A 15,223-nucleotide genomic window follows, 5' to 3' on the forward strand; every position below is an offset into this window, starting at 1 on the left:
TCAGGAAGGGTTGACTCTACTGTTTTTAATGCCCAAAGAAAGCATTTAGAGTTTGGCATATTGTATGGAAGGCTTATGTCAGATATTGTCATTCTTCTTCATGATCACATTGCAATTACACGTGATGTCAAAATTTGTCTTAATTTACTTGTATTGAATTCAGCTACAAAAATCCTTTTCCATTAGGTATTTTATATTAATTTAATAACACCTTTTATGTTTAAAGCATTAACTTTCAGGTGAAATATTTTCATTAATGTTAGTAAATATTAATATATAGCCACTTACCGGCTTTTTATGTCTAAATACCAAAATACACGTTCATCTTTACGATCACCGTAGTATACATAGTATGTACAAAACAATACATAAATTACATGCAGAGTTAGAGGGGAGGCAAACACCACCATGTCCGAACATGCACTAAAATAATATGCGACATGTCGCAGAATGTCTGGGGGGTGGAAGGGTAGGGGCTAGAAGGTTGTAAGTTACGCAATCTATTCATTTTTAAATCAAAAAGTGGGCTTTATTGAAAAGATTTATTTTTATTTTTTAGGGTAATATTCTTTTTTGTAGTTTTTTCAATCTATTTTTTCGTAAATACTATGTATACTACGGTGATGGTAAAGGTGAAAGTGTATTTAAGTATTTGCATGTTAGTGTAGTGAGTGACCTGACGAAGAGACGGGAACATGCCGAAACCGGTGAACATAAAAAGTTGGTAAGTCCTTAAAATATAGCTTGATTAGAATGACAGCTGTCAAACTAATTTCATTAGTGATGGGAAATTACTTATCACTGATCAAATCGATTTTATCAGTTATTTCATGCAATCATGAAACTCTGTTTTCGAAAATTGATATAAAAAACGAAAAAACAAACCTATTATAGTGTGTCTAATAGTTAACATAATAGTTCACCAAAAAATTGAGACATTTGTACTTTCTTCATGAACAACATCAAACAAATATTTTTTTTATTCGATCAATTTACATTGATCAATTTGTCCCATCTCTAACGTTTTTGCAAAATGATGTAACCTTGTAAGAACATCGTTAAAAATTAGGTTTATTTTAGTTTTTTTTTAGTTTTAAAGCTAATTTTATATATTAATTTTGATTTATGTTTCAAGCATTGTAAAAAAAAAAACAAATAAACACGCCAGATAAAAACAAATTTTTGGTGTGTCAATATAAATAACTACTTTGACGTTACTACAAAGTTATGTCGTCACTTTTTCTGACAACTGTCATTCTAATCATGTTACATTTTAAGAACTTATTTATAGTATTTTACTACCATTAATTAATAAGATTAAATGAATATTTTTTAATAGTACTTGTACAATATTACTACTAAATACAATTTTTATATAAATTTAATACATTTATGGGGGGGGGGGGGGTATTCGAAGCAAACTTAGAAATCTCCATTGAAGGAGTTACGAGTTACTGAAATTTGGAAAAAGAGTTGTGAGATTTCTAATTATGCTCACCAACTCAATGGAAAATGCAAAGTTTGCGGTGTTAAGTAATATAATTAAAATTGGTTTTTGCAAGATTTAGAGACGGTTTTGAATTACGCTATTATATAGGTCGGTGGGTTTTTGTGTACAGTTTATTTTGGCATCAATAACTAATTTCCCGTTTTTGGGGGAGATTTCTAAGTTTGCTTTTAATACCCTATTTACACCAACGTTTCCCATTACGTAAAAGAAAATTATTCTTGTGTACATCAATTAGGATTATTATCGCCAGTCATACAGTCGACAAAATATAAACCCACTCTTGATTGTCGAGATTCTTCCGTTTCTGTTTTGCTATAATATATTTTGGTTTATATTTAGATCCGGGTCGAGCAACCTGAGGCAGTTTGCAAGCCACGACGAGACATCTTTTCTCCGGAGGAAGGTAGACGCACTAGAGACACAGTTGTCGGAAAAGAGCTCTTTCAGCGCTTCTAACAACAACGCTAGAGCTGTGCAGATGGCGCTTTGGGACAAACAGAAACGGTAAATTATAGAATAGATAAACAGTTCGAGAGACTGGAGAGAGAAATGCAGTTCTGTGTGTAAATTAGAAACGGAATGCCCTGGACCAGATTTTTCGCCTCTGAGGTAAACATAATGTAAAACAAAATTGAGGGAAGGTAAATTGGTCACCGTTAAAAATACTTGTATATTGTAAACAGTAAACGTGCGGTGTAGGTTGAAATAAATTATTTAGTCCCAGGTGGGCGGGCGACATTATAGAGATAGATTATCAAAAATCAATAAGTAAAAAAAAAAAAAAGATTAAAAAGAATAATGCAGATAACCAAATAAAGTACCTACAAACACTTACCCTTTCACCAGTTTCGCTCAATCGGCAAGAACATGAGATTTCTCCAGAAAATAAGATTATGTTGTATAAATTTAACCTTATGAATGAAATCAAAAACGTTATATATAAAACACCTTACTATAAAATGGAACAAATATAACTTAAAGATCTGGATTTTATGAAATAAACAACTCGTTAGTGAAATACAAAATTTTAATAAAAGAAGCAATTCTATACAAATGTACCAAGATTAGTTAATATAAAAATTCAGAATTCTGCCTAGCTAATATGAGTAAGTGGTTGACAATAAATTTATCTAAGAAATAAATATTTGTAACAATAATTATGACAAGTGAAATAGATTCTTGATTGGTTTCTTCTCGAGATGATATGAAATAATGTTGATTTTACAAAATAAAATCCGCAGATGGAACTCGATTTAAGATGTCTTCGGTTGGTGTATTTTTACTCGTGGTTGCCTCAGTTGATGATTTCCCAGAAGATTATTTGTCGACATTTTAATTCAGTAAATGATCATCTGCTTCCTTGCATTTGTAAATTTGTGTCTTATGATCTTAAAGAAAACTTTAAAATGCTGATATCGACTTTTCCAGGTATTTACGAATAAACTTCGTAATAATTAGTGATCCATTCAAATCATGGAGTAAATATACTACATTGTAAAATCTTCATCATCGGACAAAGTAGATAAAAGATGGAGTAAATAAAATAGAATAAGGTGAAAAAATGGAAAAATATAGAAAAAAGTAGAAAAGGGTAAAGATAAAGGTAAAGAAAAAGGTAGAGAAAAAAGGAACCTGTATAAAATATAATCTCATTAGAATGTGATATCTCTCTACAAGAATTTCGGTAATAAATTTAAAACAAATAGGCTTACGTTACGTTGAACGTTCCCTTTCTTGAAGGACTACATTTTTGAAATGTGCGATCGCCTCTCTTTGAGTCTTTGCGCGATAAATGGACTCTTCGTCTCGAGTTTTCAAATGTAAAGAAATCTACTTCTAATGCACGGATATCGTATGGATGAGTTACTACCGCGGCCGTCAGATGGCGCTAATTCAGGCAACTTAGAATTATAATCCAGTACTAAAATGCTTTCAAAACGAGGTACGTTGGACTTGTTTTTTACAACGTTACAATATATCGTCTTTCTTGGGTGATCTCATGTAAGTTGGATTTGTTTTACGTTTTAGATTTGTTACGAAGTTTTGTCTATCGTTGCAAAAACCATCTTGGGCTAAACTATACTGACCGACCGAATCAAGATTTTCTGCCAAAACCGAAACCGAAGCTTATTTATTATACATGTTAAAAGCCACTTCAAAATGTCTAAAATTAGGCGTTTCTATTGTTAAATCTTACGAGAAAATCAGTCAACTATTTTTTGTATCCTCCTGTAAATACCAACATTCAAATTTAAAAAAAGGACTTCGATCAAACAACATGGATGTGTTTCACATTCAAAAAGCTTTATAAAATAATCTCCTAATCAAATATCTTTTCAATAAAGCCCACTATTTTATTTAAAAATTAACCAATTGTGTAACGTTCAACCACTTAGCCCCTTTACTCCCTAACCCCACCACAACGAATTCTGCGACATATCGCTAAATATTATTAACCTAATTTTATTGCATGTTCGGGCATGGTGGTGTTCGCATCCGCTATAACCCTGCATGCAATTTATGTGTTTTTTCATAAATACTATAAATACACTATTACCTTTACCGTGTATAGTATAGTATTTTAGTATTTGCATGTTGGTGTAGTGAGTTTCCTGACGAAGAGACAGGTACGTCTCGAAGCCGGTAGACATAAAAAGTCGGTAAGTGGTTAAATACTAATATTTACTAACATTAATTATAATTTTTAATTTAAGCGAAAACGGTTCATTGCATTGGCCACGCCCCTAATACGTCAGGATTCGATTATTTTTTTACTTTATTACTGTTAAAATCTAAATAGAACATCGTCACGAATCTTGATGTCACGATTTTTTTAAATTTTTATTTTTTATTTTTTACAATATATATAAGAGGTAAAACAGAGAATTTAAAAAATAAAGGATAATTACATAGCAATGAAATACATATTAATAGTAAAAATATCAAACAAAAAAATGGCCTGTTCGTGGATATACAAGAAAATGTTAATTAATTTTTGCTCCTATAATAAATAAACAGTTATAATATTTTTGTGTAACATAAGAAAGAGAAAATAAAATATTCTGTAAAAGATAATATGATTTTTTTATAGTAATTAAAAAAGGACATAAAAATATTTAAAAAAAACATAAAAATATTCCTTATTATTAAAGGATTGTCATGGCCAAACATGCTGCATTTTTGTATAGACATATTTTTTAGAATTTAATTTTTAAAATATATATGAAAACATTTCTTCACAATAACCTAAATTGGTTTTGAAAATACAATATTCTTTTATAAATTTCATAAGTTTTTATCGGTATTCGTAGTATGCGATATTTCCCTATTTTGTTCATTTAGAAATTAATTTGTCATGTACCCATTGTTTAGTTCTGTGTGTTTTATTGACGATATTCTGGAGTACTGATACTTCGTACATTATTACTCAAATCAATAATAAGAATAATTACTAAGTTGGGCTGTAAGCTTCGGTTTGTTTAGTAGGAGAGATAATTTTTTAATGAGTTTGTAGATGTTTAGGGGTAGTGTGTTGAGGAGCCTCTACACCAGTCGGAGCGAAGACATAAGAAACAGCTTTGAATTATTATTTATTTCACATTAATTCACAAGTAAAAGATTGAGTAAATATGACGACGGACATATTAACGTCCGTGAGAGAGTACTGGAGATATGTGTAGTGGTCCATGAAATGGGTTCTCTTTTTATATGCTGGATTCCTTTGTTCCCTGGTCTCCCATTACGACGGAGGGAAGGTAATTTCCTCCAGGGTGATGCACTGCCGAACAATTGAATTTGCGTTATCAGCACTCAGGTCAGTGGTAGCCGCTTGGATCGGGGCTAGAACTGCGTGTATCGATTTCACTTACGCGTGCTGTGGTGTCGTTGACCTGAGTTTGATGCTCCCCACAAGATTGCCAGGATATGTGGGTATGCGCACGACTGTAGTATGTTATTGGCACCAACCACAAATCTACACATTTTATACCCGTAATCAGTTTGAATAATCTACGTAATCTATTTTATCTTTTGCTTTAATATTGATACAGTTTTCATTGTGAATTTTGTCACACAGTTGGCAAGAGACTTCGGAGAAGTGGAAGCAGAGGTTCCAAGACAAGTGTTCTCAGCTGGAGCGGTCGGAGAGACACCTGGAAGCCGCTAGACTCACCATACAGAGGATGGAAAAAGATAAAAGAAATCTTAATAGTTCTCGTCTCTCCAAAACTTCAAGAGGTATGAGATCGAACATATTGTTGAGTGTCTTCGGCACGGGTAACTCCAGTGAGGTCAAATTATTTTTATTATTGTTTATAATACGAAAAAAAATTATAAATATAATGAAATAAGTTTCCTCATTTTCTTGTGTGAAATTTCGAGTTTACAAATCAAACACTAGGTGCACTAATGCCGCACTAATCACAGTGATTACTAGTAAAAATATGTCAATCGAAGCTAAACTGGCAGTGCACAATGGAGTTTTAGTCGCAACACTTATGTATGGAAGTGAAACATGGAACTGGCAGAGGAAGGATGAAAGCTGAGTAAACGCGGTCGAAATGCGATTTTTTTAGACCAATGTACTTGATTTATTTAGCTAAATTGCCGGCAAAGTATGTTTTTTACGGTTTTTTGTACTAAAATTTTGTATATTGTGTTTTTTTTTTATATACGTGTAAGCAAATATGTGTGTGTACATGTATGTTGTGTATGTATATGAGTGTGTGCATCATTATGTTCATAAGTTCGTGCTGTCACGTTAAACTTAATAAACCCGTATACACACGCACAGGCTATGCCTATGTGGGATTTTTTCTTATCGTTTTGTTCTTTGATTATTCACATGTGTAATTATATCTATGTAATTATAACCTATGTAATCATAAGAGAGAAAAAAAATAAAAATAAGATCAGATAAATCTTAAGTCTGGTCTTGTCAAAAGCAGACGGAACCGAAGGGTATGTATGACAAGATGTTTGAATTTAAAATAAATCTCAGACGGATTCTGGCCCCTTACTCACGTAAAAATAAGGTCAAAAGTCCGCGGCACCTCGAAAACACAGCAGCGTGTTTGCCGCGCAGAAACGAAAATAAGCCAAAACACCGTGGTGTGTTACCCGCGGCTAAGAGATTCAACTACTCTTAAAATTGAGCCACTTAGTAAACTTGACATTCCTTTTACATTACTACGTCAATGTGTTATCATGTAAAATATAAAACCCTTTTTTAAATTTGTTTTTCATTATTCAAGGTATATGTTGTGAGAGGCTAATAATGAATTATTATAAAAAAGAATCTAACGGCAGCGCCGGCAGTTAAAAGAAACACATCATTGTAAGCTGATTAAGTGGCTCATTACTATTTGAAAATTCTGATGAAATTGTAAGGCGTATGGATGGATGGGTCAAAAACGTAAAAAAATATTACCCAGTAAAATTTTAACAGGGTTTCTTTGAAACGCAGTTTTTTTTCAATGGTGTAGGCTCAAATTTTTTTAGAACAGTGTAGTTTTCTTTTTGTTTTTTTTTAAATGTCTTTAAGGTTGCAACTGGTTATGACACTGTATCAATTTAATTTGCTTCTCCGTTGTGGAAACACCTTAAGTTTTTGGTGTTCTTTTACAACGGTAACAACTTCGGGCTGCTTAAAATTTCGTTTTCACGATAAGGATGAGCAAGGCAAAATATTTTTTAGCTACCGATGGCCAGACCCCCTCTAGTGGCGCGGGAGATATGGACAACCATCTGGAGCTGCTGCTGAGGGACAAGGAGAGACTAGAGGATGAGGTTCGTACTCTGCAGGCCAAGCTAGAGGGAACTGTCACTCAGGGGTCACTCATGGACAGACTGGAGGCGCAACAGAGAAGAATCACTTCTCTGGAACTAGCTGATAAGGTACATAGTTCCAGCTAATTAAATTAATTTAATAAAAGGGCCAATGACAATGCAAAACTACTATCGGAGGTATTATTGACAATTACTTCCGCTGTGTTTTTTTTTCTAAAATTCATTAAAGCAACTTCTGATCATGGGCAATTGTAGTGGAATTAAAAACTACTTTCGTTGATTTTAAAAAAATCTAAAACCATTCTGCTAGAAAGTGAGTTATTTTTGAGCTTTTTTAAAGGGTTTGCATTTGAAATCCTAATAATTACTAAATTCACAATGAGCTCCTTTTGCGGTAAAAAGCTATATCTTTTTAAAATTAAAATACAGTAAATGCATAGAATTTTATTATGATAGCCCAGAAACCGCGTATGCGCATCAAACAGCCAACTAAACTACTCTTACTACGTTTACGTTTTGGCCATTAGTTACTCTGTAAACGTCGCTTACTTCGCAGCCGCCGATTTAAATTCAATTTTGACGTATTGTGTCGTTTTTAAGTGTCAAAATACTGCTGGGATTAAAAGAGAATAGGGTGGGATCACATTTCATGTGTAAGTAGCGAATTTGCAAATAATGTTATTTAAGAATTCGATTATTTTACCGTCTGTCAGGTTGTTACATAAAACAAGGTGGACATTTTATTAGTATTGCCAGGGTAGTTGAACACTTACCCGGCGTTCTAATAATAAGCCTTAGTATAATATTAATTTCCTTAATAACATAATGAATATTTAATGTTTTTTTTTGCGTTCGCCTGTTAAAAGTACCTGTTTTTTTTAAATATAATTATATGAGTAAATGTTATGCCATCGGAAAAAAAACACTAAATAAATGTTTTTTTTAAATTACTTGTTGGTGAACGTGATACATTTTTTTTGCAGTATAAATAGTCAAATACAGCTGATAAACAGTTTTTAACTTATGAATCTAGCATGAATGTACTCTTCCCACAGCACTATTGGTATTATTTTGGACTGTCTAGACACTTGTGCATATCTGCCCATTCTGGGGTAGGGTAGCGCTCCCTATATTTCTGGTCGTTCTCCTTTAAGGGGAAGGATGTGTTGGTGTCAGAATACGAGCGTCTGCTGGAACAAAACTCCTACCTGGCTAAGAGGAACCTTAAACTGGAGTCGGAGATACTGGAGGGGCAGCTGGTAACCTTGGGAGGAGGCCGGGGGAGGATGGAGCCGGAGGGGAGTGATGGAGAGAATCTCTGCTGCAGGAGGAATCGCCTACAGAGGGAACACCTCGAAAAGTAAGTTATAATAAAGTTTAATGAATAACTTTTTTTAGGTAACTCAATTTTGAACCGGTTTTAAAAGACTGTTCGAACGCTTTGAGCTATCGAGCTGCAGCTTAAATTTCTAACAGGCAGCTCACTGTGATACATTGTGAGTTTTGTTAGAATCATACGTAGACACTTTATAGAAAATTAAATATTAGGTCAGCTGACTCGGCGCATTAGGGGTGATTCGGTGAACCATACATTTATTTGCGTCGAACGGGGTGACCTACCTGAGCTCGCGACTCGCGGCAGTGGTGTGAAATAATGGGAGCTGATCTGGGAGCCGGTTCGAAACTTCAGCTCAAGCCCTTGAGCTGCGAGCTAACCTGCAGCTCAAAAAATAATCTTGAGTTACCCATGCCTAGTGCAGATGATGAAAAATACCTATGCATATTCAATGCGAAGTTGATGCTTTATATCACAAAAACCTGATAATGTAAGAGGGCTTGCCCCTAACCTAAAAGCCTGGTACTTTAAAGATCTAGGCTTGGAGGGGAGACGTCATTTATAAGGATCTGTCACAATAGATCTACTCAGGTTGCAGTGACGTCAGAAGCTTGTATAGCGCTGACCCCCATTTTCCAGAATAAGAATACTTCCCTAACGAAATAACGACATGCCCATGTAAATTGCAAGCCCCCTTCAAGATTCATAGCCATTTTATTGAATATCTTATCATATATTTACATTCTTATTATTTAACCAAATATTTATTTTTTGAAGATATTTTCAACGAGTTGTAAATAATTCACTATTAGGAAATTGGAATCAAGTTGTGATAGAGTGGGGTACGAACCTCGGACTTCTGACCCGCGAGTCCGTGACTCCGCGATTCCAGCCACGTGACCATAACCCGATTCAATTATTTACACCAAACAGTACACCGGGCGACGATGCGATACTCCAACTTTACCCTTTCTTTCAATCTCTTCCAGCAGACCTAAGGTTTCAAAGAACCATGCTACTAAATGTGGGGTGAGTGCTTTAATGTTTAGAGCAAGGTCTTGCATTTGTCTTAGGTCCTTAAAGTACCGAGCTACTAAGCGAAGACAAATCCTATTACATTCTCAGATCCAAGTTGTATTTTACCGATTGCGATTTTTTACTCTGGATGTTAATATTCGCAGCTACGTCAAGTTACTGAAGGAAGAGAATAGTCAACTCATATCTCGCAATGTAGAGCAGCCAGTACTGGATGTTATGGCTACCAAGACCACTACTGTTTCACAAGCCAAGAGATTATCGGACTTGGAAAGGACTGTTCTAACATTGAGAGGTATAATAAAAACTTAATATTTGGTCACCTGCATATTTACATACATGGCCAGTATCTCAAACAGAGACTAAGATAAAAACAATTTTTACGGTTTGTAGTCCATCATTGGTTGGTTTTAAGTTTAAATGATCACTCATTTTTAACATGCACTATTCTGCCTATAAGTCCAGATCTTGTCTTAAGTTTACAATATTACAAAAATTGTACATCGGTACATTTAGGCCATAGTTTGTTCTTTGGTGATCGAGTAACGGCACTTATTTTTTTCTCATACAGATCGAAACATTAAACTTTATTTTGTCCCAGTAGTTATGGTGCATCAATTATACCATTTTATATGCTGAATTTTGCATATAATATTGACTCCATATAGCGTACGAATAGTCGCCTCCTCACTAAACCAAACATCCATGCTACTTTTTTAAGCATGCGATGTTGGACCGGTTCAATGTGTTTTATTCGGCTCACATAGAAGAGAAACCAGACCGTTGAGGCATATTCTAAAAGTGGGTGAACAATTGAGTAGTAAAGAGTTTTAATGGTGTGAACATTAGTAAAATTAAAGGATATTCTGTTAATAATGAAGCTTATGTTAGCCTAAATAATGATAAATAATTTCTAAATTGTAAAAGATAAAAATTAAAAATAGTTTTCTTATGGTATACCATTTTTTTTTACATGTATCCACAGGAAATAATTAAGACGTGAAAGGTGACAAGCGCCGTGGCGCAGTTGATTAGATGGCTAACGGTGAAACTGGCGTCGCAGGTTCGATTCCCACCAGTTGCAAGGATTTTTTTTTCAGTTGGTCTGGGTGTTGGGGTGTATTTTTCAAACTTTTAAAATAGAGGCTTAGCGGGTCATTTAAATAGGAGTATAATAACTAATAATGCTTGATTTCTTCATTTAAAGCTAAATTATTTATTGATCTTGTAAGCAGAAACATTTTTTAGGCCTTATTGGTAGTCTTCAAGCAGAAAATAAGAGGCTTCTAATGGGATCCGGGAAACTTAAAAGGAGTCCAGTTCATATAAGCCACGATAAGGTATTTAAAACATTCAAGTTTGCTAGTGAAATTTCTTGGCTTAGGTTCGTTGTAATTTATTATACGAAGTTTATCCAAAAAGCAAGTTCCGTTTGACAGGTTAATAAAGAAAATAAGTACATTCGGAAATAAAAATTATTGTCCTAAGTGTTTAGACTTTAAAATGTTTTTCTACGTAGCTCCCATTATTTTGTAGGCACTTGTCATAGCGCAGCACAAGCTTTTGTTCTCCCTTTTCATAAACGAGTGCTGCCCTTTTTCATAAAAGAAGATACCCACTTCGTTCGTCGCTGGCACATTATCGCGACGTTCATTGAAGTGTTCAAAATAAATCATTCTCCTTTTTTTCTCCTTCCCAAAATAAATCTTCATGTGTCATGTTTGGTCCCCCTGACCTCAAATATCACTTGAGAGTATGTGTCGACTGTTCTAATCCGCTTCCAGTCTTGTATGTTCCTGAGCCAGGAGATCTGCCTTCTGCCCACACCCCGTCCACCCTCTATTTTGCCTTTTAAAATTAGGTACAGTTGTTCGTACTTCTCTCTAAGGACATGCCTTAGATAGGACACCCTCTAAACTTTGATATCAGTACTTACTTAATGGGTCCGGACCTCAAACCTTACCACTCCAGTGTGCAACGACGGATATCGCTTTGTCAGCTGCAATTCTCAAGTCATCCTCTTTACAAGTCTTCCGCATTTGTGGGCATCGCAGCACATGAGAATCATCCTGCTCCTCCCCACAATCGCAGCTCGTGTCACCTCCCTCCAGAAAGCCCCATCTCTGTTGACTTATTTGCACCTAGTTACCCCTACCCTTAGTCTGTTGAGAGCTTTCGCATCGGGCAGTCCAAACTGTCATCAACTGATTGTCTATCTACTCTTGCTCTTTAGAGTACATTTGCATTGGTGACCATATTGGTTCATGGAATGTGTAGAATTCTACGATGCATCGATATTTCGAATGCCTCTAGCCGGTTCATAGTACTGATCTTGAGGGTCCACGATGCAACTCCGCACAAAAGCACCGACCGAACCTAACCATTTTTTGTGGAAGTTTCAGTTTATAGTTTTTATTACTCTCCTATAGTATAACAAATTTATGATAGTATCACAAAATCCGCTAACACTAAATATTAATACTATTATTTTGAATATTAAAGGTCCAAGAAGAATTGAGAAGTGAAATCGAAGCATGTAGAAAAGTAGTTAATGAAAAAGATGAACTTTTAGAGAGAGCCAAATTATTACTAAGAAAGGCTATAGACAAGGAAAAACTACTGCTAAAAGAGGTAGCATGTTTGTTTTTGCAAAATCCTTTAAATGAAATTATTGAAATGGAGTATGAATATATTAATTGTTATGTTTTTACAGATTTCATCTTTGAAAGAGAAGCTGAATCCAAATGCTACATAGTTGAAAATGACTATTTGAATAAAAATACAAGATGTTTCATTAAAAATTATGATCTATGTTTAAGGACTATTTATTATGTTTTTTTTTTAATTGGCTTTTCTAGATGTGATGCAAATTCAGATGATTTAGTGACAAGCAGATTTAAAATTTGTCCCAAAGATATACTCATACAATTTGTGATACTGAGCTGATATAATTATAAAACCAATATTGTTTGTTTAGGGTTGTGTACTTGTGTTATGACTGAAATTAGTTGGAAATTCAAAGGTATAATTAGTACCTGTGTGCATACACAGGTGTTAGTATACAAAGAATTAACATGTATTTAAAGAATTAACTTTGCAGTTAAAACATTTGTTGGTTATATTTGTTTAACAACAATGAGTTAACTTACGTTCAAAATCTGCAGGTTATATTTGTTTAACAACAAAGCGTTACCTTTACCCTTAAACATCTGTAGGTTATATTTGTTTGACTCGTAAAGAAGGTGGTTAGAAAAAAAACGCACGTGGTGAAGTGGGTTGAAATAGACCAAGTTTAAAAAAGTCGGTTTTTGGGCATGTTACGTGGTGTCTTTTTCATTAAAAAATACATTAAATGTACTTTAAAGCAGTGAGATTACATGTCATAAGTCTTTTTGTGAGATTTCTTACGTTTTTTCGTATTATAATTAAAAATATAGGAGCGAAGCAAATAGCTTACAAATACTTGCTATCCGCTGAATTTTGCCTGTTGGACCCCATCTCACCCTCCCGCCCGTCCGCCTGGCTCTATGCCGCTCATTGGACATCACATTTATCACTATTGGGTATCACTTATCATACGAATGTAACGTGATTTGGTGTCCAGTCGGGATACTTCAGTGATCATAAACATTTTTTTTATTGAAAAAATAAATCAGCATTTTGACCGCGAGCCCCAAACATAACGTTTTGCGTTATCGTGCCAATACTGCTTAGTGCGGATTCTTAACTTATAGCTGTTTTCAATCACCATTCGCTTTCAGTGACCTTTTGTTATTTTGTCTGATTTCGTAGATCCACATTTTTTCTAAACTAAAACAAAAGATTATTTGATTATCGCGTACTTGAAGGAATGTAGATGTTCGAACATAGACAAAAAAGTGAATGTTATTCCGTAAATCAGTAGGTATAATACATAAGACATAAAAATGTCTGATAATCTTGTTAAACTCCTGACAGGGTTAAATCCAGTATTTGTCTACAAACATTTATACATGCTTGAAATATTGTTTGAAATACGTTTTGCTGATTAATGTGTTAAGTCAATCTGAGATTTCCGTCACATGCGCCTGTCGCGCTTATTCTAGATGTGCGTGCGTTTTAGATACTTGGAAGTTGACGTGTTTATTACTTTGGGATTATGTTAAAAAGCTTTCAGTATGTACACGTGGTGTGGATAGTTTGTATTCTTATAGTTTTGATGTTATCTAAATAGATCATGAATCGGGATTAGCATTTCATCAGTGGACGAGTTATATAAAACCAATACATTGGAAAAAAAGGGCTTTGTTTTGAATTATATTTTCGTTGGTAAAAGTATTTCTAAAAACGAACTATAACTTAATCCTTTAGCATGCTGTGTTCTCCTAAGTATTGTTTGTGAATATATCCTCATTCATTTTTATTATTCAATGATTTTATAAACTAATATTAATATTTACATATTACAACAGAGAGGAAGAACATTTAAGAGAAGGTAATATAAAAGTCTAGGCATCTACAGGGCTTATGACCTGTCAATGGCTGATTGAAATTGAAAAAATAACATTTTCAGGCGTTGCCTAGTATGTAGGTGAAATAATTCAATTAGATGAATCTCACTCGCATAAATAAAGGATTCAGCTCTTTAACTTCACAAACATCAACAGATGAAAGAATTGAAGGAATATAGATGTTCAAATAAATGTTACACAATGTGTAAAGTGGCTACTTAAACCAGCAATTGACAGGTCAGATGCCTAGACTTCTATATTCCCTTCTCTTAAATGTTCTTCATCTCTGTTGTAATATGTTAAGATAAACAGCTCCCCGGGGAGTTAATCCGGTCCTTGTCTACAAAAATTTGGACAAACTCAAAATATTGTTGATAATATTAATATCATAAAAAACCTCACGTAAAAATTTGCACTTAAAAATTTGAAATAATTAATTGGAACATTATTGTTTTTTTATTGACAATAAATGCATTTTAGGCTCGATTCAAACCTAAAATATTTATATTTACACGACGCAAATTATTTTGCCATTTTATTACTAAAACTATCAAAGTAATTTTCTATTACGTGTTTTGCTTGTGTAGAAGCTTTAAATACCCACCAAAATCTGACTAGTAAGCAGTGGCTAAAGGTTTTATATTTGCACAAATTTATTTGTACGTAAGATATTTCTACAGTGTTACATGAAAATGAAATGTGTTATTTTTATATATGGTAGAATTGGCTCTGCACTATTTAGCCATTTTACTGGAATAAAATAATAATTTTCATGTTGTCCTTTTTTATTTTATTCGTAAGATTTTATTTGGTATTAGTTTATAATGGCAAACTCAGCAGAAAGATGGCACGTGCCAAAAGTTGACAATATCTCCCAATTCTTATCTTTTTTTATTTCATGTCTGTGGTGGCGACGGCGATTGGGCGTTATGAGATTCACGGCAACTCTCAAACAAATAATATTTTTTGCATTTTATTCATGTTTATTTTTTTTTCACGGGGTTCTCTGGTTGAGAATAACCGGGATTCTGCTTACACTTGACGGATGAGATTTACGACCATGCA

At 34.1% G+C, this 15,223-nt stretch overlaps 1 protein-coding gene across 1 annotated transcript in view; it reads left to right on the forward strand.

The window, feature by feature from the left end:
• Positions 1–12,481, forward strand: part of LOC148284433 (centrosomal protein of 290 kDa-like) — a 52,909-nt gene extending 40,428 nt beyond the window's left edge. Inside the window, exons 26-33 of the mRNA XM_088240038.1 lie at positions 1,850–2,014; positions 5,586–5,746; positions 7,206–7,405; positions 8,452–8,657; positions 9,815–9,963; positions 10,917–11,008; positions 12,171–12,299; positions 12,382–12,481. Of these exons, the coding sequence (XP_088096164.1) occupies positions 1,850–2,014; positions 5,586–5,746; positions 7,206–7,405; positions 8,452–8,657; positions 9,815–9,963; positions 10,917–11,008; positions 12,171–12,299; positions 12,382–12,423 (1,144 nt within the window). The 3' untranslated portion in view covers positions 12,424–12,481. The remainder of the gene's footprint in view (positions 1–1,849; positions 2,015–5,585; positions 5,747–7,205; positions 7,406–8,451; positions 8,658–9,814; positions 9,964–10,916; positions 11,009–12,170; positions 12,300–12,381) is intronic.
• The last annotated feature ends 2,742 nt before the right edge of the window (positions 12,482–15,223 follow it).

Source organism: Micrasema longulum, unplaced genomic scaffold, assembly GCF_059751315.1.
Source record: "Micrasema longulum isolate JH-2025_06_02 unplaced genomic scaffold, ASM5975131v1 h1tg000120l, whole genome shotgun sequence".
Classification (NCBI taxonomy): Eukaryota; Metazoa; Arthropoda; class Insecta; order Trichoptera; family Brachycentridae; genus Micrasema; species Micrasema longulum.